The 24,824-nt window shown below is 44.6% G+C and overlaps 1 protein-coding gene and 1 long non-coding RNA gene across 5 annotated transcripts in view; one reads left to right on the top strand and one right to left on the bottom strand.

The window, feature by feature from the left end:
• Window positions 1-364: 364 nt before the first annotated feature.
• LOC136789484 (transcription factor BTF3) overlaps window positions 365-24,824 on the bottom strand; it is a 29,455-nt gene continuing 4,995 nt past the window's right edge. For 2 of the 4 annotated variants that reach the window (XM_066989529.1, XM_066989531.1), the window contains exons 3-7: window positions 11,775-11,843; window positions 4,046-4,159; window positions 3,633-3,834; window positions 1,144-1,194; window positions 365-622 (exon numbers count right to left, since the gene is read on the bottom strand). In XM_066989529.1, coding sequence (XP_066845630.1) covers window positions 576-622; window positions 1,144-1,194; window positions 3,633-3,834; window positions 4,046-4,159; window positions 11,775-11,843 — 483 coding nt within the window. In that variant the 3' untranslated portion in view covers window positions 365-575. Of the gene's footprint in view, window positions 623-1,143; window positions 1,195-3,632; window positions 3,835-4,045; window positions 4,160-11,774; window positions 11,844-12,131; window positions 12,283-24,824 lie in introns of those variants that run through there. The other 2 variants (XM_066989530.1, XM_066989532.1) reach the window with 2 other exon arrangements.
• On the top strand, window positions 12,412-20,334 carry LOC136789486 (uncharacterized). The gene is made up of 2 exons (XR_010828215.1): window positions 12,412-13,666; window positions 18,026-20,334. It is a non-coding gene; the product is annotated as an uncharacterized lncRNA (long non-coding RNA).

Genomic DNA, 24,824 nt, shown 5'->3' on the forward strand with positions numbered 1-24,824 from the left:
CAGTACAATTACGAAGTGACTTAAACTCATCATTATGTGCTCCCACGTGCCGTAAACAATGGAAAGATCACTAATTAAATCTAAAATGCTGAATTATACACAGATTTTTTATTGAAGCCAGTTTTCTAATTCCACAAGAGGAAGATGCTTTTCTGCAGAAAAGCAATACCCTTTATGATTTAGTATTTATGACTATTTCTCCCCACACACACACATACTTCTGACAAGAAGCCACATCAAAAAGTTTTGTGGTTTTTTTTTTTAAATGTATTTTTAATTGTATACCAAAGTTCATTAGAGATGGGGTTTTGACTGCATACAAGTTACTCAAAAGTTGTGTCTAGGCAGAGATTCATCAGCAATCTGACTTATTTCAAAGCATAAGTTTATTCAATCAGGCCACAAAAATAATATTGTATACAAACAGTAACTAAGAAGAGCTGCAGGTTCAAGGAGTTTTCAATTACAAGTTTTGAGAACTCATCAGGAAATAAATTCAAATAAAAGTCACAATATAAAATAGCAGCTCCATGTAGCTTTTTTGAGTTTTAACTTTATTCAAAGTGACACTTGGTTCAGTTTGCCTCGTTCTTTGAAGCTTCATCAAAGTTTTCAACAAGATCTAGAAAAATAAACATTGATATCAAAGTTTGATCTGCTTCTGCTTTGCCAAACATATTTTTTTCTCAAGTTCTACTTCATATCAAGCACTTACAACGTTAAAAAAAGTCATCTTATAAAATACAGATCAAATAACGTTTAAGAGCTCCAGGGTTCATTCTTCTTGTCGAGAACTTTTAGAATTATGCATTATAATGAACCACCTACTATCATTTAACTTTACTATACCCACAACTAAGCCAAGTGATACTAAAAAGGCAGTTTCTTCCCAGCCTTCTTATTGAAGATTAAATAATTAACTTAGCCATAGTTATTACTCTTACACAGGACAAATGCTACCTCAAACCAATGGTTCACCTAGTCTCACACTGTGTCTGAAAACAGATACGTAACCCGTTCATAGAAATTCTGTAACAGCAAGTGAATAGTCAATACTCCTTCTGTCGTTGGCCTAACCTTATGCTACACATGTTCTCTCTCAGAAAATCACTTCCTTATCCTCCATTTCATGTTTGTTCTTACCTGGAACTTCATCATCTTCACCAGTATCAAGTGGTGCTTTCTCATCCACAGCTGCAAGAGCAAGTAGTTCCAAAGCATTATTCAAGCTCACCATAGGCATCTTGATTACAAAGTTGTTTTTCTTTGTGTTTTTTTTTTTTTGAAAACATTATCTAAGAGTCTGAGTTAAGCTGCAATGCTCTAAACAATTCCCCTGCTAAATAAACACAACTAGCCTAGGAAGCTCACATTCCCTTTGTTACTGATCATGCTCAAACAGCCCAACGCTGGAAATGGGAAGATGCATGCTAGAAACAGTTTGCTAGTTACTATCCTGTATCTAGAGCCACTGAGTGCCTTGTAGCTGAAAATGATTACCACACAAGAGCCAAGACCAATTTATCTTAAAAGCATCTTGGTTTACTGACTACTCAGAGGTTCTCAAAGCTTACTTATTTTACAACATCAAGTTATAAGGAAAAGAGATGAGTCCTTATGATCCTTGGGCTTCAAGAAAAATTAAGGTGTAATTTTGAAGCTGCAGGCAGACAGCTATGACTAAAGGCTCTTAAAGATAATCTTGTTCCCTGGAAAAGTCAGAGGAATATGAAACTAGATGCACAATTTTACACTTAATCAATTGAGGTAACCACGTGTTTTGGTCCACATCTCTGCAAACTCAGTCACTATTCCCATTTACTGGAGATACTGGGACTTAATCACGTCCAATGTAGCAGGCCAATTAGTATCTGTGAAACCGTAGCACTCTAATGCTAGGAATACTTAACTCAGGTCCCTGGGTGCCTGTGCCACTACTACTACTGCTATTCTTAGCTGTACTACCTAGGTTAAGCTGTCCCACATTTTCAATCATCTCAGTCTATTCTAATTAATCCTTCTCAGTTTTCAAGGAAAACACGAGGAGAGATGGGTTTATACCAGACCTCTGAAATCACTGTAACCTGATTCCTAGAGAACTAGGACAGATCAATGCAGAAACTTTGGTCTGAAAGGGCTTGTGATGAGGTCATCACTAACTCTTTTTGTTTTTAACAGCAGAAAGCTGTTACCATGTTATTTCCTCCTAAGCTGTCTGCATTTTTCTCTCACCCCTAGAACCAGACTAAGTTTCCTTTAGCACCTACAAATACAGTCATCTCAGATACTTCACTCTTTTGATGTCAGGCTTCCAAATCTAGCAGACAATACTGAATGGAAAGTTTTGTGCAACTACTTTGACATCCACCCAAAGTAGAAAAAAATAGCCATTTACCAAGTCGTACAAAAGGAAGCATTTTAAACAAGCTTCCCTAATATTAAAATTGCACAATTTAGCTTATCCAGAACATACCCATTTTGTTATGAGAAGAAAGATCTTGGTTATGAGAAGAGAGATCTTAGTGGATCATTTTTAACCCTTCAAGTTTTCTTTCTTTCAAGCCCTGCTACTACCACACAGAAGCTACAGAGATGACATTAGGAAGGAGGGACCTGAGCTGCATTGGGAAAGAAGCAGTTTACCACCTCCTGAGAACTACTTCTAGTGGGTTTTTTTTCCGTAGGAAGTTAACAGGAGGGAAGTAACATCAACTTTAGGAATGGAAAAAGAGGCTGTCTTAGCTGACAACAAAGCACAGAAAAAAAGAAATGTAACAATCAAGTTCATTACTACCAGAAACTGGACACCTTGATAAGCTTCTTCATTTTCTGTGTTTTGGAAGTCCATTCCTTCCAAGGTATGGAACAAAGTATTTGAGAAGAGGAAGTAGGAAGACCCTACCTGCAGGACATGAGGAACATTCCCAGTGTCTACAAGCCTGTCTTTTTCCTCCCAATTCTCAACCTATAGCAGTACCACCTTTTCCAAACACCACATACTTAAGTTTCTCCTCTACTTTTCCCACACAATTCTAGGGAGAAACTGAATGTTTGTTCTTTTACTAATTTAAGGATAGAATAGAAGTTGGCATATCCAGCTTAATGCTCATACCAGTCCTGTTCTCTACACTGTCCTACACACATACAGAAATTATAACATTTTCAGATGAAAACTGTGTAATTCCCTCTTAGCTATCAAAAAGCCCACACAAGAAATACCTTCATCATACCTGTGAGGATGCAAAGCATTACCAAGATGCCTGTCCTCAAGTCACTCATGTTTCCATTCAAAGTGGAAAAACAAACATATTCAAAACATATCTTTTAAGAATTTAACTCTTCCAGAGTTAAATACGGTAGCCACATCAAGAAGTAAGCTACCATGAAATCAACTCCAGCAACAACTTTCTAGACCTAGAACAACTGCAAGATATACTGAGAAACAGGTGCATCTGCTTTATTCAGTTATATGCTTTGTTGGATTTGAGCTATAAATAAGATCTGAGTTCCATTTCTTTATAATCACGTTAAAATACGTTTGCAGAAAGTAGGAGTGCATTGAATTTCACTGCAGCTATACAAGTAAGCCTATGAATGCACTTCATGCTGTCAGCAGACAAGTTTCAACTTACATTGCTTGGGTAGGGCTTCTGCCAATCTCCTCAGGCTGGAGAGACTGTCAGCTCCAAGCTGATTTAAGATACTAGGAAGCATTTCTGTCAGCTGCTTTGTCTCAGCATGGCCAGTAATAGTGAAAGTGTTAGCAGCCAGAGATGCCTGAACTTTAGGGTTATTGAAGTGAATGACTGTTCCTTGGTTGGTAAACATATTTACCTGAAAGAAAAAAAAAAAATCCAATACACTTCAAGCAGTTTAGCATGATTTTTCAATTTAACAGGAAACTAGCTGAAGCTCCTAGAGCTCAATAAAGACTTACTAATATACTTAAACAGACCAGATTAAGATGTTAATTACCAGAAAATTAATATTGATACATTTTATATTTCTATATAGAAAAGCATTTTTTCCCCTTTGAAGCAGTTACCTCTTCAATACCAGAAATATTGTTAACTCCCAGTTTCTTCAAAGAAAACTGAAGTTTCTTGTCATCTCCTGTAGCTGTTCTGTGGACCACCTTCTTCTTTCTGCGGGCAGTACCCTTTGCAGAAAGTAAAATAAAATTAGTATTGTCCTGGTTCCAGTTAGGACAGAGTTAAGTAGCTCATAGTAGCTGGTAGGGTGCTATGTTTTGGATTAGGATGAGAAGAGCGCTGATAACATGCTGATGTTTTAATTGTTGCAGAGCAGTGTTTACACCAGGCCAAGGACTTTTCGGCTTCTCGCTCTGTCCTGCCAGCGAGCAGGCTGGGGGTGCAGCAGGAGCTGGGAGGGGACAGACCCAGGACAGCTGACCCAAACTGGCCAAAGGGGTATTCCATACCATCTGACGTCATGCTAAACAATATATAGGGGTGGCTGGCCGGGGTGGGGGGGCCGGCTGCTCGGGGATAGGCTGGGCATCGGTCAGCGGGTGGTGAGCAATTGCATTGTGCATCACTTGTTTTCTTACACATTATTATTATTAATACTATTATCATTATCACTATTATTATTATTATTGTTATTATTATATTCCTTATATTCCTTATATTATTATATTCCTGTCTTAATAAACTGTCTTTATCTCAACTCACCGGCTTCACTTTCCCGTTTCTCTCCCCCATCCCAGAGAGGGAGGGGGGAGGGTGAGCGAACGGCTGTGTGGTGTTTAGCTGCCAGCCGGGTTAAACCACAACAAGTATTTAGGTAGTTCTTCACAAACTCCAATCCTCAGAGTCACATAACTTCTCTGCAGTCATCCACAAATCAACTTAATATACAAAGTCCCGTTTCTGTGTTATGGCGCACACCACTCCACCCTTCCAACCACACTGCAGCAGTCTTTCCCTTCCTATAAGGCAAGCTTTGCATGCTCCTGAGAAGCGTGTAGCTTTTAGAAAGTAATACACTAGAGAAGGTTCATTCCACAATTTCTCATGGGAATTCTGCAGCATCGTACTTAAAAAAGAAAAATTGCAAGTTTACCCTCAACTGTTATCACAGGCATAAAACCGAAGACTGAGCACAGCCTTCTGTAAATTCTAAGACCTATGACCAACCTTCTATGATGTGATCCTGTCTTATATAATCTGTGCCATGTTCTCCCTTCTCCTCTATATCCGTTCGGAGAATGTGCTAAAATCTGTGTTCGTTTTTGTTTGTTTTCTTTTTTAATTTGCTGTGTTGTAAAGCACTGGCCTTGAGTATAATCTGGTATTCAGGCCCTGCATTGTTATCATTTTGGTCTCCTGGAAATTATCTTTTTGGGAATATTCAAAATTACACTGTCTTCCTTTCCTGATCTGGAAGTCAGTTTATGAATAATATCAGGAATGGTACCTCCTCCTTCTTTCCCCATGGACTACTTGCAGCAGCTTTTGAGTACTTTGAATACCCATGGGTAACCAACATACTCCTATTGCTAGGTCTGCACAATGTGTTTCTCTTTCTCCCTAAGGTTAAGCAATTAGTTAAGAATACCACCCAGGAATCTGCCCCAAGACAGTGTGGTTGTGGGTGGCAAGGTATGTGGGAGGATATGGGCAGGTACCTGTCACAGTTGTCTCCTCCGATGGTTTTGAACTTCACCCCTGAACAAGTGCAAAATCCTAAAAAACTGATAGAATGTTTGGAAGACGTATGCCCTGACCTTCACAGTGCTGGAGAATTCCAGCTTGCTGCACTGCAGGAGACCTGCATGGATGAACAGGGAGCTCCTGGTGAAGCTCAGACAGAAGAAGGAAGTTTACAGCATGTGGAAAAAGGGACAGGCCACTTGGGAGGAATATAGGGACACTGTCAGCGTATGCAGAGATGCGACAAGGAAGGCTAAGGCCCATTTGGAATTAAATCTAGCAAGGGATGTCAAGGACAACAAGAAGGGCTTCTTTAAATACATCAGTAGAAAAAGGAAGACTGGGGAAAATGTTGGCCTGCTGCTGAATGGGGCGGGTGCCCTGGTGACAAAGGATATAGAGAAGGCAGAGTTGCTGAATGGCTTTTTTGCGTCAGTCTTTACTGCTAAGATAAGCCCTCAGGAATCTCAGACTCTGGAGACAAGAGAGGAAGTCCAGAGAAAGGAGGATTTCCCTCGGTCGAAGAGGATCATCTAAGCAAACTTGACATCCGCAAATCCACAGGCCCCAATGGAACGCACCCATGGGTGCTGAGGGAGCTGGCCAATGTTATTGCTAGGCCACTCTCCATCATCTTTGAAAGGTCATGGAGAACAGGGGAGGTGCCTGAGGACTGGAAGAGAGTCAATATCACGCCAGTCTTCAAAAAGGGCAAGAAGGAGGACCCAGGCAACTACAGGCCAGTCAGCCTCACGTCCATCCCTGGAAAGGCGATGCTCATCCTGGAGATCATCTCCAAGCATGTGGAGGATAAGGTGATCAGGAGTAGTCAGCATGGAGTCACCAAGGGGAAATCATGCTTAACCAATTTGATAGCTTTCTATGATGAGATGACTAGCTGGGTAGATGAGGGGAGAGAAGTGGATGTGGTCTACCTTGACTTCAGCAAGGCTTTTGACACTGTCTCCCATAACATCCTCATAGACAAGCTCAGGAAGTGTGGGATGGATGAGTGGACAGTGAGGTGGATGGATAATTGGCTGGATGGCAGAGCTCAGAGGGTTGTGCTCAGTGGTGCTGAGTCTAGTTGGAGGCCTGTAGCTAGCGGTGTCCCCCAGGGGTCAGTACTGGGTCCAGTCTTGTTCAACTTATTCAACAACGACATGGATGATGGAACGGGAGTGCACCCTCAGCAAGTTTGCTGACAACACAAAGGTCGGAAGAGTGGCTGATACTCCAGAGGGCTGTGCTGCCATTCAGAGGGACCTTGACAGGCTGGAGGGTTGGGCCGAGAGGAACCTCATGAAGTTCAACAAGGGCAAGTGCAGGGTCCTGCACCTAGGGAGGAATAACCCCAAGCACTAGTACAGGCTGAGGGCTGACCTGCTGGAGAGCAGCTCTGCAGAGGAGCCTGGGAGTCCTGGTGGACAGCAGGCTGACCACGAGTCAGCAATGCGCCCTTGTGGCCCAGAAGGCCAACGGTATCCCGGGGTGCATTAGGAAGAGTGTTGCCAGTAGGTCAAGGGAGGTGATCCTGTCCCTCTACTCAGCCCTGGTGAGGCCTCACCTAGAGTATTGTGTCCAGTTCTGGGCTCCCCAGTACAAGAGGGACGTGGAACTACTGAAGCGAGTCCAGAAGAGGGCTACGAAGATGGTTAGGGGACTGGAGCACCTGTTGTACGAGGACAGGCTGAGAGCTGGGCCTGTTTATCCTGGAAAAGAGAAGACTGAGGGGAGACCTCATCAATGTGTATAAATATCTGAGAGGAGGGTGTCAAGAGGGTGGAGGCAGTCTCTTTTCAGTTGTGCCCAGCGACAGGACGAGAGGTGACAGGCACAAACTGAATCACAGGAAGTTCTGGCTGAATATGAGAGGGCACTTCTTTACTGTGAGGGTGAAAGAGCACTGGAACAGGTTGCCCAGAGAGGTTGTGGAGTCTCCTTCTTTGGAGATATTCAAAATCCACCTGGATGCCATCCTGTGCAACGTGCTCTAGGTGATCCTGCTCGGCAGGGGGGTTGGACTAGATGGTCTTCAGAGGTCCCTTCCAACCTCATCCGTTCTGTGATTCTGTGATTTTTTCTGACGGATGAAAAGCTCGATGTGAGTTGGCAGTGCGTGCTTGCAGCCCAGAAGGCCAACTGCATCCTGGGCTGCATTAAAAGAGGAGTGGCCAGCAGGTCGAGGGAGGTGATTGTCCCCTTCTACTCAGCCCTTGTGAGGCCCCACTTGGAGTACTGCGTCCAAGTCTGGAGCTCCCAGCACAAGAAGGATGTGGAGCTGTTAGAGCAGATCCAGAGGAGGGCCACAAAGATGATCAAGGGGCTGGAACACCTCTCCTACAAAGAAAGGCTGAGAGAGCTGGGGCTGTTCAGCCTACAAAAGAGAAGGCTCTGGGGTGACCTCACTGCAACCTTTCAGTACTTCAAGGGGACTTATAAAAAAGATGGAGAGTGACTCTTTGTTCAATCAGATAATGACAGGACAAGGGGGAATGGTTTTAAACTAAAAGAGGGGAGATTTAGATTAGAGGCTAGGAGGAAGTTCTTCGCTCAGAGGGTGGTGAGGCACTGGAACAGGTTGCACAGAGAGGTTGTGGATGCCCCATCCCTCGAGGTGTTCAAGACCAGGTTAGATGAGGCCCTGAGCAACCTGATCTAGTGGATGGTGTCCCTGCCTATGGCAGGGTGGTTGGAACTAGATGATCTTTGTGGTCCTTTCCAACTCAGGCCATTCTATGATTCTATGATCTTTAGAGGTCCCTTCCAACCTCGGCTATTCTGTGATTCTGTGATTGTACTATGTGATCCTGTTTTATGTGGTTCATGCAATAGAATAGAATAGTTCAGTTGGAAGAGACGTCCAAAGATCATCTAGTCCAACTGCCTGACCACTTCAGGGCTAACCAAAATTTAAAGCATATTAAGAGACAGGTACACCCTTTGCTGGGTTAAAAACTGTATGGACAGATGGCCCCAGAGAGCAGTAGTGAATGGAGTGAACAATTAGTGAAGAATACCACCCAGGATTCTACCCCGAGGCAGCATGGTGGTGGGTGGCAAGGTGGGCGGGAGGATATGGGCAGGTACCTGTCACAGTTGTCTCCTCCGATGGTTTTGAACTTCACCCCTGAACAAGTGCGAAATCCTAAAAAAATGACAGAATGATTGAAAGATGTATGCCCTGACCCTCACAATGCTGGAGAATTCCAGCTTGCTGCACTGTGCTGGGACCTGGCCTGCACCTATCAAACGGCAGTTAACACTACCCAGCACCCTCAAATGGAGGAGGAGGTCTCTGAATCCGATGACCAGATAACACACACTTTGGCTAACCCAGAGGGCCAACTGTCAATGGTAACATTCGCCCCCATAGTCAAGACAAAACAATGGAAGGGGAAGTGTGAGGGACCATTCAGAGGGACCTTGACAGGCTGGAGGGCTGGGCCGAGAGGAACCTCATGAAGTTCAACAAAGGCAAGTGCAGGGTCCTGCACCTGGGGAGGAATAACCCCATGTACCAGTACAGGCTGGGGGCTCATCTGCTGGAAAGCAGCTCTGCAGAGAAGGACCTGGGAGTCCTGGTGGACAGCAGGTTAACCATGAGCCAACAATGTGCCCTTGTGTCTAAGAATGCCAATGGTATCCTGGGTGCATTCGGAAGAGTGTTGCCAGCAGGTTGAGGGAGGTGATCCTTCCCCTCTACTCAGCCCTGGTGAGGCCTCACCTGGAGTACTATGTCCAGTTCTGGGTTCCCCAGTACAAGAGGGGCATGGAGCTCTTGGAGTGAGTGCAGCGGAGGGCTACGAAAATGACAAGGGGACTGGAGCATCTCTCATACGAGAAGAGGCTGAGAGAGCCGGGCCTGTTTAGCTTAGAGAAGAAAAGACTGAGAGAGGATCTTATCAACACATACAGATATCTGAAGGGAGGGTGTGTCAAGAGGATGGGGCCAGACTCTTTTCTTTTCAGTGGTGCCCAGCAACAGGACAAGAGGCAACAGATACAAACTGAAGCACAGCAAGTTCCATCTGAACATTAGGAAGAACTTCTTTTCTGTGCAGGTGACAGAGCACTGGCACAGGTTGTGGAATCTCTTTCTCTGGAAATATTCAAAACCTGCCTGGATGTTATCCTGTGCAACACACACTAAGTGACCCTGCTTGGTAGGGGGGTTGGACCAACCTCAACCATTCTGTGATTCTGTAATTTGTCTTTAGATCACATGAAGCTAAAACGTGGAAGACTACAACTCAAAAATTTAGTCTTTTGTCTAGAAAGCTTTATGTAGATTCCCTGTTCCCTGACAGTAATGAAAGAAATGGCTTCATTCATGTACCTTGACTACCACACAAATCGAGCAACATAAGGCCTATGTTAAATTTCTCTGGACAAAAAACTTCTCAGTAAGTTTTTACAAATTGTCTTGAATCAAAGGCTATGTAGGAACATGTACCTCCCCCCCCCCCACACTTTTACCTATACTACATACAGATATCAAGCTTCAGACAATCTGAAGTTAATTTGAAGTGAATAGCTGCTGCTTTTATCTCCGCAAATTTAAGCTTCTGAAGATTACAGGATTTTAGTAAGCAAATTCTACCCTGATCAAGCTGAGACATGCTGTTCACACCCCTCTACCTCTGTACTGAACAATGTGGATACAGCAGACCACAGATTCATTTGCCAGTCTTCTAAGAAGGTTTGGAAGAGAAGACATGATGTTTAGCTGTACCAACACCCTATACAAAAATCTCAAATTACACATGAAGTGCAATACCCCTCCACCTAAATATAATATTTAGCTTGTAAGATCTGCAGCCTTGCAATGTCACGAAAATTTTTCAGCAGAGAACGTGCAGCCTTTTCACACAAGGAGAAATTACTCTTCCCCCTTAGCTGATTACTTTGGGTGTGGAGGAGGCAATCTCCATTTATACGGTGACTTTGTCACGAAGAATTCTAGTAATCATTTCCAGTTATAAAACCAACAAACAAAAAACCATCAAGCTCAGACATTCAAAGTATTGCATACGGGCTGCTGCAAGTAAAGTTAACATCCCAGCCAGACCCAGTATAAGTATTTCACAGGCCAATTTCAAAGCTGAATGGCAGCATCACCAGCATATTATAAGCATCACTTAATGTCTCTAGAAGACCTATATTGAGCACAGAGTTGTAAGAGCTGCAATCTGAATGCATACTCTTACATGATCAATGACAGAAACGTGTTAGAATACATGTCAGTAACATACACATAATCAACAATATAATAGTTTTCTGGTTAACTAGTAACCCATTTAAAGAACATGCAAAATCATCAAGCTAGTTAAAAACTAGTTTTCCTCTGATTTAAGGCTAAGTCTCCAGCTGAAGACAAAAACTTCCACACAGAAATGAAAGCTACTGGAGACTGTCAGTAATAGTTCTGTTGAATAGTTCGTATTCCAAAATAACACATGTATATTTCCTCAAATATATAAACCAATATTAACGAGTCCTTGCTAAAAAACTCAAACCGTAACTTAAACATTTGCTAGCATACACATGTTCAAAGTCTTTCCTTTTTTTTTTTCCCCGATTATAAGTGTATCCAAATGTCATGATAAAATAAGAGGGTCTTCCAAGCGCATTATACTTCCTAATTCTACAATAATAAGAGCATGACAAGTACAGAAATTTCAGCTGTCCTAAAAGGCAAGAAAACTGCCATGGTCAACTTAAGGATGTACGACTTGAATTTGGAACATAACCCTCTAAAATTTATTATGAGAGCTATACCTGAGCTCACTTGCTCTAAGGTCTACTTCAAACCTTAAGTGCCTTCTAACTGCCCATACAAGAACATATGCTTCTAATCAGCTATAACATAGCAAATCCGAACAGAAAAAGCTGGAAGTTCATCTCCTACATTCTGCTTCCGTTGAACTGACTAGAGATCACTGCAGCAGGGCAGCTTCCCCTACAGTCAAGCCAAACTGAGAGCCCTCAGGACTGCTCCCCACCCAAGCTTTCAGGACCTCGTGTCCCAGGCCCTGCATGTGGGCAGAGACGTACAGTCTCACGGGCCAGGAGACAGGAAGGGGAAGCAATTCCTACCTTGCCACCAATGCGCACTTGAGCCTGGAGCTTGGCAAGCTTTTCTTGATTCATGATTGTTTCTTTCATCTGCAGAAGCAACAAGAAAGCCTATGAAACAAGCCAGGAAGCACCCAACAGCACAAGCCACAGCAACCCAGCGGTGGAGCAAGTATGCGTCAGTCTATGCAGCCACACACTCCCCAGCAGGAAGACGCCCCAACCCCGCCATGGCGGGACGGAGAAAATAGTCTGCTCGCGCGCAGCACCTCAGCCCATAACCGTCTTTCCTTTACTATTCCCCTCCCCCCCAGCCACCGCCGCCATCCCCAGACACGTAACGAACCCTCCCAACCACCCCCACGGTCTCCCTTGTACCTTCCTGGGGCAAGCACAGCGCTACCGAAACGGGAAAAAACACGAAAACCGCAAACAGGAACAAGGGGCCAAGTACAGCCGCGGCAGATAGCCAGATGGCAGCCGGAAGGGAGGTACGCCGTGTCGCACAGCGCATGTGCAGTCACCTCCTCCTCTGCGGCGGTGGGCAGAGCTGTCACCGTCACCGCGGGAGAAGTTAGGGGTTGCTCAGGTGGTGCCGTCCCTGTAGCAAATGCTTGCGGAGATCTTTAGACTCCTGCATGCCGCAGCTCAAAAAGAAAATTGATTTGTACGGTCGAGTGAGGGTGTGAGGCTAAGCCCCCGGCCCCTGGAATGGGATCGATTCTTCCCTGCGTCCGGCTCAATGAGTGGTCCCTAGCACATGGCTGTACTTCTCAGCCCCTTTCTGGCTTTCAGCACCTGTCGTTTCCTTTTGTAACTTGTCACCCTGTCTTAGATTGTTTTTCTGCCGTCAGCAGAAATCCTTCATGATTCTTGGAGTATTTATTTTTTACTTAAAAAAAAACACATTTAGATGTAGTACTTTTGTCTCGTTTATGTTCCTGTGTCCATGTTTTTTCTTCTTTCGACCCTGCCTCCCCCCCCTTTTTTTTTCTTTCAGTGATCCATCTGGGGCAATGCTGCACTAAACAGCTGCTGCAATGTGGCCTTCCAGGCACAAAGCCAGTCCTTCATCACCAAAATCAAACCACGTAGACTTTTTTTCAAGGCTGTGTGTAACCACAGCCTATATGGTGATTCATTTCCTTTTACAATTCTTCCATCCTAGTTCTTTTGCTTTGACTCTGCATCCTCTTTTATGTTATCAATCACCTGTAAGGAATGCTCCAGCAATTCGTGCCACTAGGGGATTTGAAGGGTTAACATTGAGGCCTGGGTTTAGGTGAGAAGAGAACAAAGGGATTTCTTCAGAGAAAAACTGCTGACTCTGCACGGACGTGCAGTAACTTCTGACAGCCGACCAAGAGACCACTAGATAAGGAAGAAGAATATGAGCCTCCCTGTCCGAGCGGCCCCCGAGAGACTAACAGAGACTGATAAGCAGGCGCACCTGGGAGGACTTTGGATTCGGGAAACCAATTATAATAACCCTGCCTCTTCTAGAAGTAGTAATGAATATGTATTAGCCTAGGAGCATAAAAACCAGCCGCCTTACGTAACAGGTGTGCGTCCTGGTGGAGCAGAGACTCCCGGCGCACCCAGCGATGTTTGCTTGCCTCTATTCATTTAATAAATTGTAAACTTTGATTGTAATCCTATTTGGGACTCAGTCATTTATAACAATTGGGGGCTCGTCCGGGATGGTCTTGGTTCCTGAATTCTGACTTGATCTAGGAGGGGCGCCCCCACCATTTGGTGGCTCCTGTTCGAGTCAGGTCGGGGCTAATGCCATCTTGAACCTGAATAAGGGCAAGCAAAGATTTAGATTTTTTTATGAGCTCCCTTTGCCGGCTGCAGCACTATATTTTGCCCGTAATTCTGCGCGCGAAGATCTGAACGAAGACGACGGAGTCGTAAGTATTTAAGGCGTATACCGTTCGGTTGGGTGGGATTCGGTTGCCTGTGTGTGTGAGAGAGTGTGATTGAGACGGAACGTAGTTCCGAAGCGATTGTGGAGGTCTTCTAACCGCGGTTCCAATCTCCCGCGAGGGACTTGGCCGATGAAGGACCGAAGCGATTCCTATAGGATTCGTGGGTGGGTGATAGGTCCTAAACCCCCTGCAAGACACTCTCACTAAGGCAACCAAGGGCTGTAGGAAGTGCCACAGTAAAATTCCTAGATGGGTCAGACAAAATTGAAGACCCGGGACCAGAGAAAAGGGAGCAAATTACCAGACATACCACCAGAAAGTCCATTAGGGATAATGATTAGAAATTGGAACGATAGGGGCCCCAGAAAAGGAAAAAAGTAAATTAAAAATGGTCCAGTATTGTATGATAGAATGGCCAAAGTAGCCTTTAAGACCACATGTCTTTTGGCCCGTTTTCAGATCCTTTGAAGACTGGGTTTGCCAGGCCTTAAATATACATGTTAATTCAAAGGAACCTTTTTAGCCAGGAGGAAAGTGATTATGCAGGATTATGGATCAGGACCTCACGTCCTTTTCCAGCCTCAATATTTACACTAAAAACAGATGAGAAGTTTGAAGAAGAAGAAAAAAAAAAAAAAGGAAAAAAAAGATGATGAATAGGAGTCATTGGATAACCTACCACCTCTATATCCTAACAATCCACCCCCGGTGGTGCATCTTATAATCCTATTTAGTTCTTAAATGTTTTGACTGTGTCAAGGAGGAAGGTGGGAGCATTATCTAAGTAACAGTTTAGAAGTTTGGGTATATTCGCGGTGGTGTTCGGTCAGTTTCCCAAGTATGGGGGGAGGGGGGCTGACTGATTATCAAAGCCGTAGAATGGAGAGTCACTTCTTTGGTGGTTCGGGCCTGAGCCCTGGGAATTTGGTAAGAAGGGGGAGAGCGAATTTATTTAGGCCTCAATACCTTTTAAACCCCCATCTCGACGGATACACAGGAGTGATTCCTTGTTTCGTGTGGGCTTACTAACAAAGTGCATGAGAAAAATTAGCATTCGGCTTGAAATTCGGTCTTGTTGAAATGTAAATTTTGTGGAAAAGGTGTTATTGTTTGTCTAGAAGACCGAAGGCTGAGTGCTTCAGGTGTTTTTCCGAAGACCTGCGGATTTATGATTGGAATGGGGCTCATTAATAATCTGAAATAGTAAAGTTTGTATGTGGAAAGAAGAGTTTAATCCCAGAGAACTGGGACATTTGGGAAGAAGATTGGGAAAAGATAGTAAAAACCTGCAATAAAAAGGTTTGCGTGGAAATTGAAACAAGGGACAGTAACTAATATAAATAAATAAAAGGGAATGGGAAATCAAGGAAATGGGTAAAATCCAAAAAAAGACGTCCTAAAAAAAAAAAAAAAAAGAGCCTCCTTGGGTGCATATTGGCACATTGGAAGGATATTGTTAGAAATGGGGGCACAGAAAGCAAGAGGACTTTCACTAAGTATTGCAATCAATGGTGGCCACTATATAAACTAAATGGCCACTTTATGGATCAATCGACTATAACAGTGTCTTGCAATTAATGTTGTTTTTGAGGAGAGAAGGAAAATAGGATGAAATGTTGTATAGTGATATGTTGTTTCAGCATCTTGGAGGGAAAAGGTTTGGAATTAAGTTGGCCCCTGACTGAGCCTTTGGTGTTGGCATTAGAAAAGTACAGGCTGGAGAAAGATAAAGGAAGTGTTAAAAGGGTTGTTGAAGGTGTTAAAGGTTGTGTGGCGTGTAGTATTTAACAGAGCTGTTTGAAGTTGAATGAGCAGGGAAAGAGGATGTAGGAATGTTAATAGTTCCGTCTCAACCCGAGGCTGAGATCTCTAAATCGCGGGTGTGAGCCCTCTGGGGCAGAGGGACCGTGATGGGTCCGAGAGAGTTGTCGTGGAAACAGAAAAGCAGCTAACTCTTAAAACAACCTGAGTTCCTGTGTGAGCTAAGATTGCCAATGGGACCGCTCAGGGAACTTTCAACGATTGCATTCCCCTGACCGACCCCCTCACTGAGACCCTAATCACCCCGGAAATTATGTAAATACTAAAATCTGGTTAAATCGGCTATTGGGAATTGAGAATCTGTTCCAACAAGGTCCAAAAGAAACCCCTATGGAATTTATGGAATTTTTGGACCAACTTTGAAATGCAATGAGAAAAAAAAAATGGACCTGGCTTAAAAAACAAAACAAAACAAAACAAAAAAAAAAACAAACAGAGGCAACTGGCTAGCCTCTTTCCAGGGCAATCAGCCCCTGATATCAGAAATTGTCTTAGGCTGCAGGACAAACTTACAACAGTCAGGAATGATGGGGACCTGGGGCATCTACCCTAGCAGGTCCACCAGTTGAAATAAAGCTAGGAAACGAAGACAGAGGCTTGAATTTTTTGTTGGTTATGGGAGCTTCTTTCTCTGTATTAATTAGTCAGTAAATGTAATAGGAGCAACATATTCAGTGTTAAATAGTTTAAAAGGACATTAGGAACTAAGACAACTACAATAATTGGAGCCACAGGGAAAGAGGAGGAATGGTCATTCTTACAACCCCTTGATTTGTGTTTTGGGGGTAAGGAACTAACCCATGAATTTTTGTATGTACCAGAATGCCCGATTCCACTCTTGGGATGGGATCTATTAGCCAAATTAGATGCAACAATAACCTTTGAGGATGGAGAATTAATAATGAAGGTACCTGAGTCCAAAGTAGGACAAATCCTAATGATCAAAGATAAACCCTTTGTTAATATTCCAAGAGAAGTAGAAAATGCAGTTATACCAGCAGTATGGGAAACAGATGTACCAGGGAAGTCGAAACTGGCACAACCGGTAAAGGTGGAATTAAAGGAAGGAGCCAAACCTGTTTGAATCAAACAATATCCACTTAAGATAGAAGCTAGGCACGGGAATGGTGAAAATTATTGACAAATTTCTCAAATATCAGATTCTGGAAGAATGTAAATCAGAATACAATGCTCCAATTTTTCCAGTAAAGAAGCCGAATGGCGAGTATAGATTTGTACAAGATCTTAGAGCAATAAATGAAATAACAAAGGATATTCACCCGGTAGTAGCTAATCCTTACACATTGTTAACATCTGTGAAAGGGAAATATAAATGGTTTACCGTGATAGATTTAAAGGATGCCTTCTTTTGCATACCTCTTGATAAAGATAGTAGAAAATTATTTGCCTTCAAATGGGAAAACGTATTGAAGTTTTTGGACCACATATGGTAACAACCGTTTTGGAACAAAGGGGGGGGGGCACTGGTTATCACCCAGCTGGATGATGAAATATCAGGCAATCCTAACTGAACAAGATGACATAACCTTGAAAACGACTAACCTGTTATATCCAGCAGTATTTCTAGGAACCGTTCCAGAAGAAGGACCGTTGGAACACAATTGTGTGGAAATAATCGAACATACGCCAGCCACAAAGATTTGAAGGATGTACCCCTTGAAAGGTATTCAGTGGGAATACCACACTCCGTGGCACCCACAAAGCTCAGGGAAAGTAGAAAGGATGAATCAAACAATAAAACAACAATTGGCTAAGTTAATGATCGAGACACAGCTGCCCTGAACGAAATGCTTACCATTGGCACTTTTAAACATAAGAACTAAACCACACAGTGAGACTGGATTATCATCATATGAAATGTTATATGGTATGCCTTATTCTCAAGGGATGCCCCTAGGGAACAATGTAGTTGAGGATCATAGTATCCAGAAATACATAATTACCATTGGAAGAAGATTACAGGAGCTAAGAGAAATTGGGATGATGACTCAGACACCACCTTTAGGATTTGCTATTCATAAAATACAACCAGGAGACAAGGTCTTAATAAAAACCTGGAGAGAAGAATCATTGAACCCCCGATGGGAGGGACCGTACCTTGTTTTACTTACTACTGAAACAGCTGTGAGAACAGCAGAAAGGGGTTGGACCCACGCATCCAGAATAAAAGGACCAATAACTACCGAAGCCTGGAGGGTTGAGTCCACTCCTGGGGAACTGAAACTGAGACTAAAGAGGAACTGATATCCCAGCAATGAGGTTCTGCATGAATTAAGGGCACTGGATAAAGAGGACAAGGCTGAAGGGAGGAAAGGGAGAAGGCAAGACCGGGGTAGGACCCTCCACTGCGGCGTGTATGGTCTACCGAGGGAGGCGACCCCTATGGGTATTGACCGCCGAGTGAGAGTGCCTCGACCGGACTTCTCCCGCGCTAAGATCAGGTTGTCCTGAGAAAAATAACATGAGAACCTTTTAAACCCGTAATAAAATTGTGATTAGTTTTTCCAGGAGCTGGATCACCCCGAAGGGCTGAATGGTAACACAAGCTCTGAAAGCGGGCCCAACCCCATGATTGAAGGCGCTTCCCACACTCTCAAGATTGGACGGCGAAAAAGGATAAGAAATGCTATACTTCCTGGTATTGTTTTTACAGGGGCAATTGGGCCATGGGCAGGAATGGAGGAATAACTTTTTCACTTTGGGGGAGGAAGTGGCCAAGGCCTTTAACCTTAGTAACTGCTGGATTTGTGGAGGACCGGGGGGAACTGAAAGTTGGCCCTGGGTAGCAGGCCCGGTCGAACCCAAGTGGTGGGTCAGTAACTTGAGCGAAGTTCATAATGGGACGCAATTTTGGAAAGAGGAAGGAGGTCCATGGCAGTTGCACTCGTCAACTCGGGGTGTATACTGCTTGAACAGAACAGGAACAGTGGCAGTGGGAAAAAGCATTTGCAATTGGACTCTGTCCCCCGGATATGATTGTACCGATCCTGGATGTAGTCCTGTAAGCTGTACAGCACGTAGTGGGAAATGGAACGCCACACATGTTCAGCTGAGAAACGGGACTTGGCTGAAATGCTCATATTGAGAATTTTTTGGATCCGGATGTGAAACTGTGGCAAGAGCACAAGCGGGGGGACAATTCGATGGTCAAATCTTGAGCTGTCAGCGTGATACCACCACTAAGGAATAGCATGTGGTGCGGGTCTATCGTTGGAAATGGCAGGATGAGAATGGGAGGCGAGTGTTCTTTAAACATTTCTGGTCAGCTTATAATATGACAGGCCGCCAAAGAGAACTGAATTGTGACTGTAAGTGGAAACCCAACGTGGGAGCTTGGAAGCGCGCATATACGAGTACAAACGGGGCAGACATTGTAACAGGACCACTCGGTAACAAGGACACTCTGTATTATCACGCCCCAAAGGGTAAAGATGGATGGGATGGTCATTTTCCAAACGGGACGTGGGCCCTAAAGGGACATTATTGGGTGTGTGGCAAACATGCTTACAAGAGGCTACCCGGAAACTGGTTGGGAATATGCTATGTGGGGTACATAAGACCCTTGTTCTTTTTATTGTCACAAACACAAGGAAATCATTTAGGAATAAGATTATATGATGACCTGAACAGAGTGAAACGATCTATTGATACTTCCTTAGCCGGGGATAGTGCCCCAAAATGGGGAAAGGATGAATGGCCTCCTGAAAGAATCATACAGCATTATGGGCCAGCTACCTGGAACCCGAATGAGTTGGTATCAGGAGCCCGAGAACCTATTTATAATTTGAACTGAATAATTAGGTCGCAAGCTATCCTCGAAGTTGTAACCAATCAAACAGCGACGACCTTGGATCTTCTGGCTGATCAATCCACTCAGATGAGGAATGCTATCTTTCAACGTAGAATGGTCTTAGACTATTTACTAGCAGAAGAAGGGGGAGTGTGTGGAAAAATGAACGATTCTAATTGTTGTTTACAAATTGATGATAATGGAAAAGTGGTTAAACAGATAACAAAGGAAATTAGGAAGTTAGCCCACGTCCCAGTACAAACCTGGAAGGGTATGGATTGGGATTTCTTTTCGTGGTTGCCCGGTGGACCATGGGTTAAAAGGATGTTATTTTTATTTTTATGTGGTGTAATGACATTATTGTTTATACCTTGTATGATACCTTGCTTTACGTTGTTGGTACTGCGAATAATAAATAGCACCCAATTTGTGATGACTTCGGGAGAGAAAAGGTGATGTGTCGATAATGATGCTTAAGAAATGGGCACCCCGAGAACTGACTGATGAAATCCAATTGTTACTAACAAAGGTTGAAGAAGAGACACGAATTGATGATATTAAAAAGAAGGGGAGGAATTGTAAGGAATGGTCCAGCAATTCGTGCCACTAAGGGGTGTGAAGGGTTAACATTGAGGCCTGGGTTTAGGTGAGAAGCGAACAAAGGGATTTCTTCAGAGAAAAACTGCTGACTCTGCACGGACGTGCAGTAACTTCTGACATCGGGCCAAGAGACCACTAGATAAGGAGGAAGAATATGAGCCTCCCTGTCCGAGCGGCCCCCGAGAGACTAACAGAGACTGATAAGCAGGCGCACCTGGGAGGACTTTGGATTCGGGAAACCAATTATAATAACCCTGCCTCTTCTAGAAGTAGTAATGAATATGTATTAGCCTAGGAGCATAAAAACCAGCCGCCTTACGTAACAGGTGTGCGTCCTGGTGGAGCAGAGACTCCCGGCGCACCCAGCGCTGTTTGCTTGCCTCTATTCGTTTAATAAATTGTAAACTTTGATTGTAAACCTATTTGGGACTCAGTCATTTATAACACACCCATATGCAACTGTTCTCTTCTTGTTGAACACGCTGTTTGCACTCTCTTTGGTTCTCAGAACTTTTCTTCTGTAGTGATGTTTTGCATCACTGAGGTCTGAACATGCTCTTTTTCTATACCATCTGAATATATATATGAATATTTTTCTGTATTATCTGAATCCTGTTCTGAGAATTAAGTGCACACCTCCAAGGCTCTAACTCAAGCAGTTGCTGCTACATTTGAACATTTGTAAACCCATTTCCTTGGCCTGTGTTCCTCATCATTCATAGTCTGAAATTTCAGTTCTTCAGAGGTTTACTACTGTGTTTCATTTTGCCCACTCTGAGGAGTCTGTTGGGTCTAATCTCACAATTATCGGGAACTCATATATCAGGCTCCAGTGACGATTATCACCATGCAGAAAGCTGAGCAGTCTTTGTGGGCTTTGGGCCTGTGTTGCATAAAAGGGTGCAGGAGATTTATGGAGGAGGCAGGCTGGTGATCCCATCAGTGCTGCACATGCTCACCATGTGACATGAGAGAGAAGCTGTGTTGCTCTGCAATCTTGCCCCCATCATCACCACAACCGAATCTGATGGGCCTTCTGGCATCATTAGAAATATTACTGACCTTGTCATCTCAACCTGTATGTTAATGCCTTTTAAATCATTTTTTGTCTGGAATATCCTCAATAAACGATTCCTTTCGTTCCTATATCTATAAGACTATGCTCATACTTAATTTATCCTTCTGTATTGATTAATGTAGTAATTCCCAGAGCCAAAGGCTTTGTCAAGGCTGTGCTGAGAGAGAGAGAGAATATGTGTGTATACTTGATTTGCTCTGATATCTCTACAGCAGAGCTGATTGTTAATTTGTAAGCGGATTGCCTGACACGGAAAATTTTGTTCATTGTAAAAAAAGAGTGAGCTAATGACTTTTCTAATTTCCTTCTCTTCAGGGCTGCTCTCAATCCATTCATCCCCCAGTCTGTACTGATGTTTGGGATTGCCCCAGCCCAGATTTAAGACCTTGCCCTTGGCCTTGCTGAATTTCACGAGGTTCACATGAGCCCACTTCTCAAGACTGTCCAGGTCCTTCTGGATGTCATCTCTTCCCTCTGAAGTATCAGCTGCATCACTCAGCTTGGTGTCATCTTGTAGTGGATTTATGTGGCAAGGTTTTGGTAGTGGGGGACTGCAGGGGGTGGCCTCTGCGAGAAGACTCCAGAAGCTGCCCCATGTTAGATAAAGGCCAGTTTCAGCCAAATCCAAAGGGACCTGCCGCTGCCCAGAGCCGAGCCAATAAGCGATGTTTGTGCCTCTATGAGAGCATATTTAAGAAAGGGAAAAACATTGCTGCGCAACAGCAGCTGGGTGAGGTGTGAGGAACAGCCCAGCAGACACCAAGGTCAGTGAAGAAGGAGGGGGAGGAGGTGCTCCAGGCGCTGGACCTGAAGTTCCCCTGCGGCCTGTGGAAAGGACCGTGGTGGACCAGGTTGTCCCCCTGCAGCCCATGGTGTACCATGGCAGAGCAGATTTCCACGCTGCAACCCGTGGAGGAACCCACAGTGGAGCAGGTGGATCTGACCTAAAGGAGGCTGTGGCCTGTGGAGAACACCTGCCGGAGCAGACTCTGGGCCAGATCTGTAGCCTGTGGAGAGGAGCGCATGCAAGAGCAGGTGACCTGAAAGGAGCTGCTGCCCGTGGGGGACCCATATTGGAGCAGTTTGCTCCTGATGGATGGACCCCGTGATACGGACCCATATTTGGAGCAGTTCTTGAGGAGCTGCTGCCTGTGGGAAGCCCATGTAGGATCAGTTTGGGAAGGACTGTATCCCATGGGAGGGACCCCACATTGGAGCGGGGGAAGAGAGTGACTGTGAAGGAGCGGCAGAGACAACGTGCTATAGGCTGACTGCAACCCCCATTCCCCAATTCCACTGCGCCACTTGGGGGGAGGAGGTAGAAGAGGGCGGATGGGGGGAAGATGTGTTTAGTTTGTTTTTCTTTCTTTCTGACTGCTCTAGTTTGTTAGTAATAGGCAATAAATGACATGAATCTCCCTATGCTGAGTCTGTTTTTCCCATGACGATAATTGTTAAGTGATCTCCCTGTCCTTATCTCAACCCTTGAGCCCTCTTCATCGTATTTTCTCCCCCTTTCCCTCTGAGGAGGGGGAGTGAGAGAGCAGTTGTGGTGGAGCTCTGCTGCCCATCTGAATAAAACCACCACAGTCATTTTTGGCACCCAATGTGGGGCGCAAAGAGTTGAGATAACAGTAGAACTGATTAAAACGCTTACGACTAACACACTTACTTACTAGTCACCATGTTCAGCTTGCTGTTATTATTTTAATGTGATCCTGTCTTATATAATCTGTGCCATGTTCTCCCTTCTCCTCTATATCCGTTCGGAGAATGTGCTAAAATCTGTGTTCGTTTTTGTTTGTTTTCTTTTTTAATTTGCTGTGTTGTAAAGCACTGGCCTTGAGTATAATCTGGTATTCAGGCCCTGCATTGTTATCATTTTGGTCTCCTGGAAATTATCTTTTTGGGAATATTCAAAATTACACTGTCTTCCTTTCCTGATCTGGAAGTCAGTTTATGAATAATATCAGGAATGGTACCTCCTCCTTCTTTCCCCATGGACTACTTGCAGCAGCTTTTGAGTACTTTGAATACCCATGGGTAACCAACATACTCCTATTGCTAGGTCTGCACAATGTGTTTCTCTTTCTCCCTAAGGTTAAGCAATTAGTTAAGAATACCACCCAGGAATCTGCCCCAAGACAGTGTGGTTGTGGGTGGCAAGGTATGTGGGAGGATATGGGCAGGTACCTGTCACAGTTGTCTCCTCCGATGGTTTTGAACTTCACCCCTGAACAAGTGCAAAATCCTAAAAAACTGATAGAATGTTTGGAAGACGTATGCCCTGACCTTCACAGTGCTGGAGAATTCCAGCTTGCTGCACTGCAGGAGACCTGCATGGATGAACAGGGAGCTCCTGGTGAAGCTCAGACAGAAGAAGGAAGTTTACAGCATGTGGAAAAAGGGACAGGCCACTTGGGAGGAATATAGGGACACTGTCAGCGTATGCAGAGATGCGACAAGGAAGGCTAAGGCCCATTTGGAATTAAATCTAGCAAGGGATGTCAAGGACAACAAGAAGGGCTTCTTTAAATACATCAGTAGAAAAAGGAAGACTGGGGAAAATGTTGGCCTGCTGCTGAATGGGGCGGGTGCCCTGGTGACAAAGGATATAGAGAAGGCAGAGTTGCTGAATGGCTTTTTTGCGTCAGTCTTTACTGCTAAGATAAGCCCTCAGGAATCTCAGACTCTGGAGACAAGAGAGGAAGTCCAGAGAAAGGAGGATTTCCCTCGGTCGAAGAGGATCATCTAAGCAAACTTGACATCCGCAAATCCACAGGCCCCAATGGAACGCACCCATGGGTGCTGAGGGAGCTGGCCAATGTTATTGCTAGGCCACTCTCCATCATCTTTGAAAGGTCATGGAGAACAGGGGAGGTGCCTGAGGACTGGAAGAGAGTCAATATCACGCCAGTCTTCAAAAAGGGCAAGAAGGAGGACCCAGGCAACTACAGGCCAGTCAGCCTCACGTCCATCCCTGGAAAGGCGATGCTCATCCTGGAGATCATCTCCAAGCATGTGGAGGATAAGGTGATCAGGAGTAGTCAGCATGGAGTCACCAAGGGGAAATCATGCTTAACCAATTTGATAGCTTTCTATGATGAGATGACTAGCTGGGTAGATGAGGGGAGAGAAGTGGATGTGGTCTACCTTGACTTCAGCAAGGCTTTTGACACTGTCTCCCATAACATCCTCATAGACAAGCTCAGGAAGTGTGGGATGGATGAGTGGACAGTGAGGTGGATGGATAATTGGCTGGATGGCAGAGCTCAGAGGGTTGTGCTCAGTGGTGCTGAGTCTAGTTGGAGGCCTGTAGCTAGCGGTGTCCCCCAGGGGTCAGTACTGGGTCCAGTCTTGTTCAACTTATTCAACAACGACATGGATGATGGAACGGGAGTGCACCCTCAGCAAGTTTGCTGACAACACAAAGGTCGGAAGAGTGGCTGATACTCCAGAGGGCTGTGCTGCCATTCAGAGGGACCTTGATAGGCTGGAGGGTTGGGCCGAGAGGAACCTCATGAAGTTCAACAAGGGCAAGTGCAGGGTCCTGCACCTAGGGAGGAATAACCCCAAGCACTAGTACAGGCTGAGGGCTGACCTGCTGGAGAGCAGCTCTGCAGAGGAGCCTGGGAGTCCTGGTGGACAGCAGGCTGACCACGAGTCAGCAATGCGCCCTTGTGGCCCAGAAGGCCAACGGTATCCCGGGGTGCATTAGGAAGAGTGTTGCCAGTAGGTCAAGGGAGGTGATCCTGTCCCTCTACTCAGCCCTGGTGAGGCCTCACCTAGAGTATTGTGTCCAGTTCTGGGCTCCCCAGTACAAGAGGGAC

This window comes from Anser cygnoides, unplaced genomic scaffold (genome assembly GCF_040182565.1).
Source record: "Anser cygnoides isolate HZ-2024a breed goose unplaced genomic scaffold, Taihu_goose_T2T_genome scaffold_51_1, whole genome shotgun sequence".
Taxonomy (NCBI): Eukaryota; Metazoa; Chordata; class Aves; order Anseriformes; family Anatidae; genus Anser; species Anser cygnoides.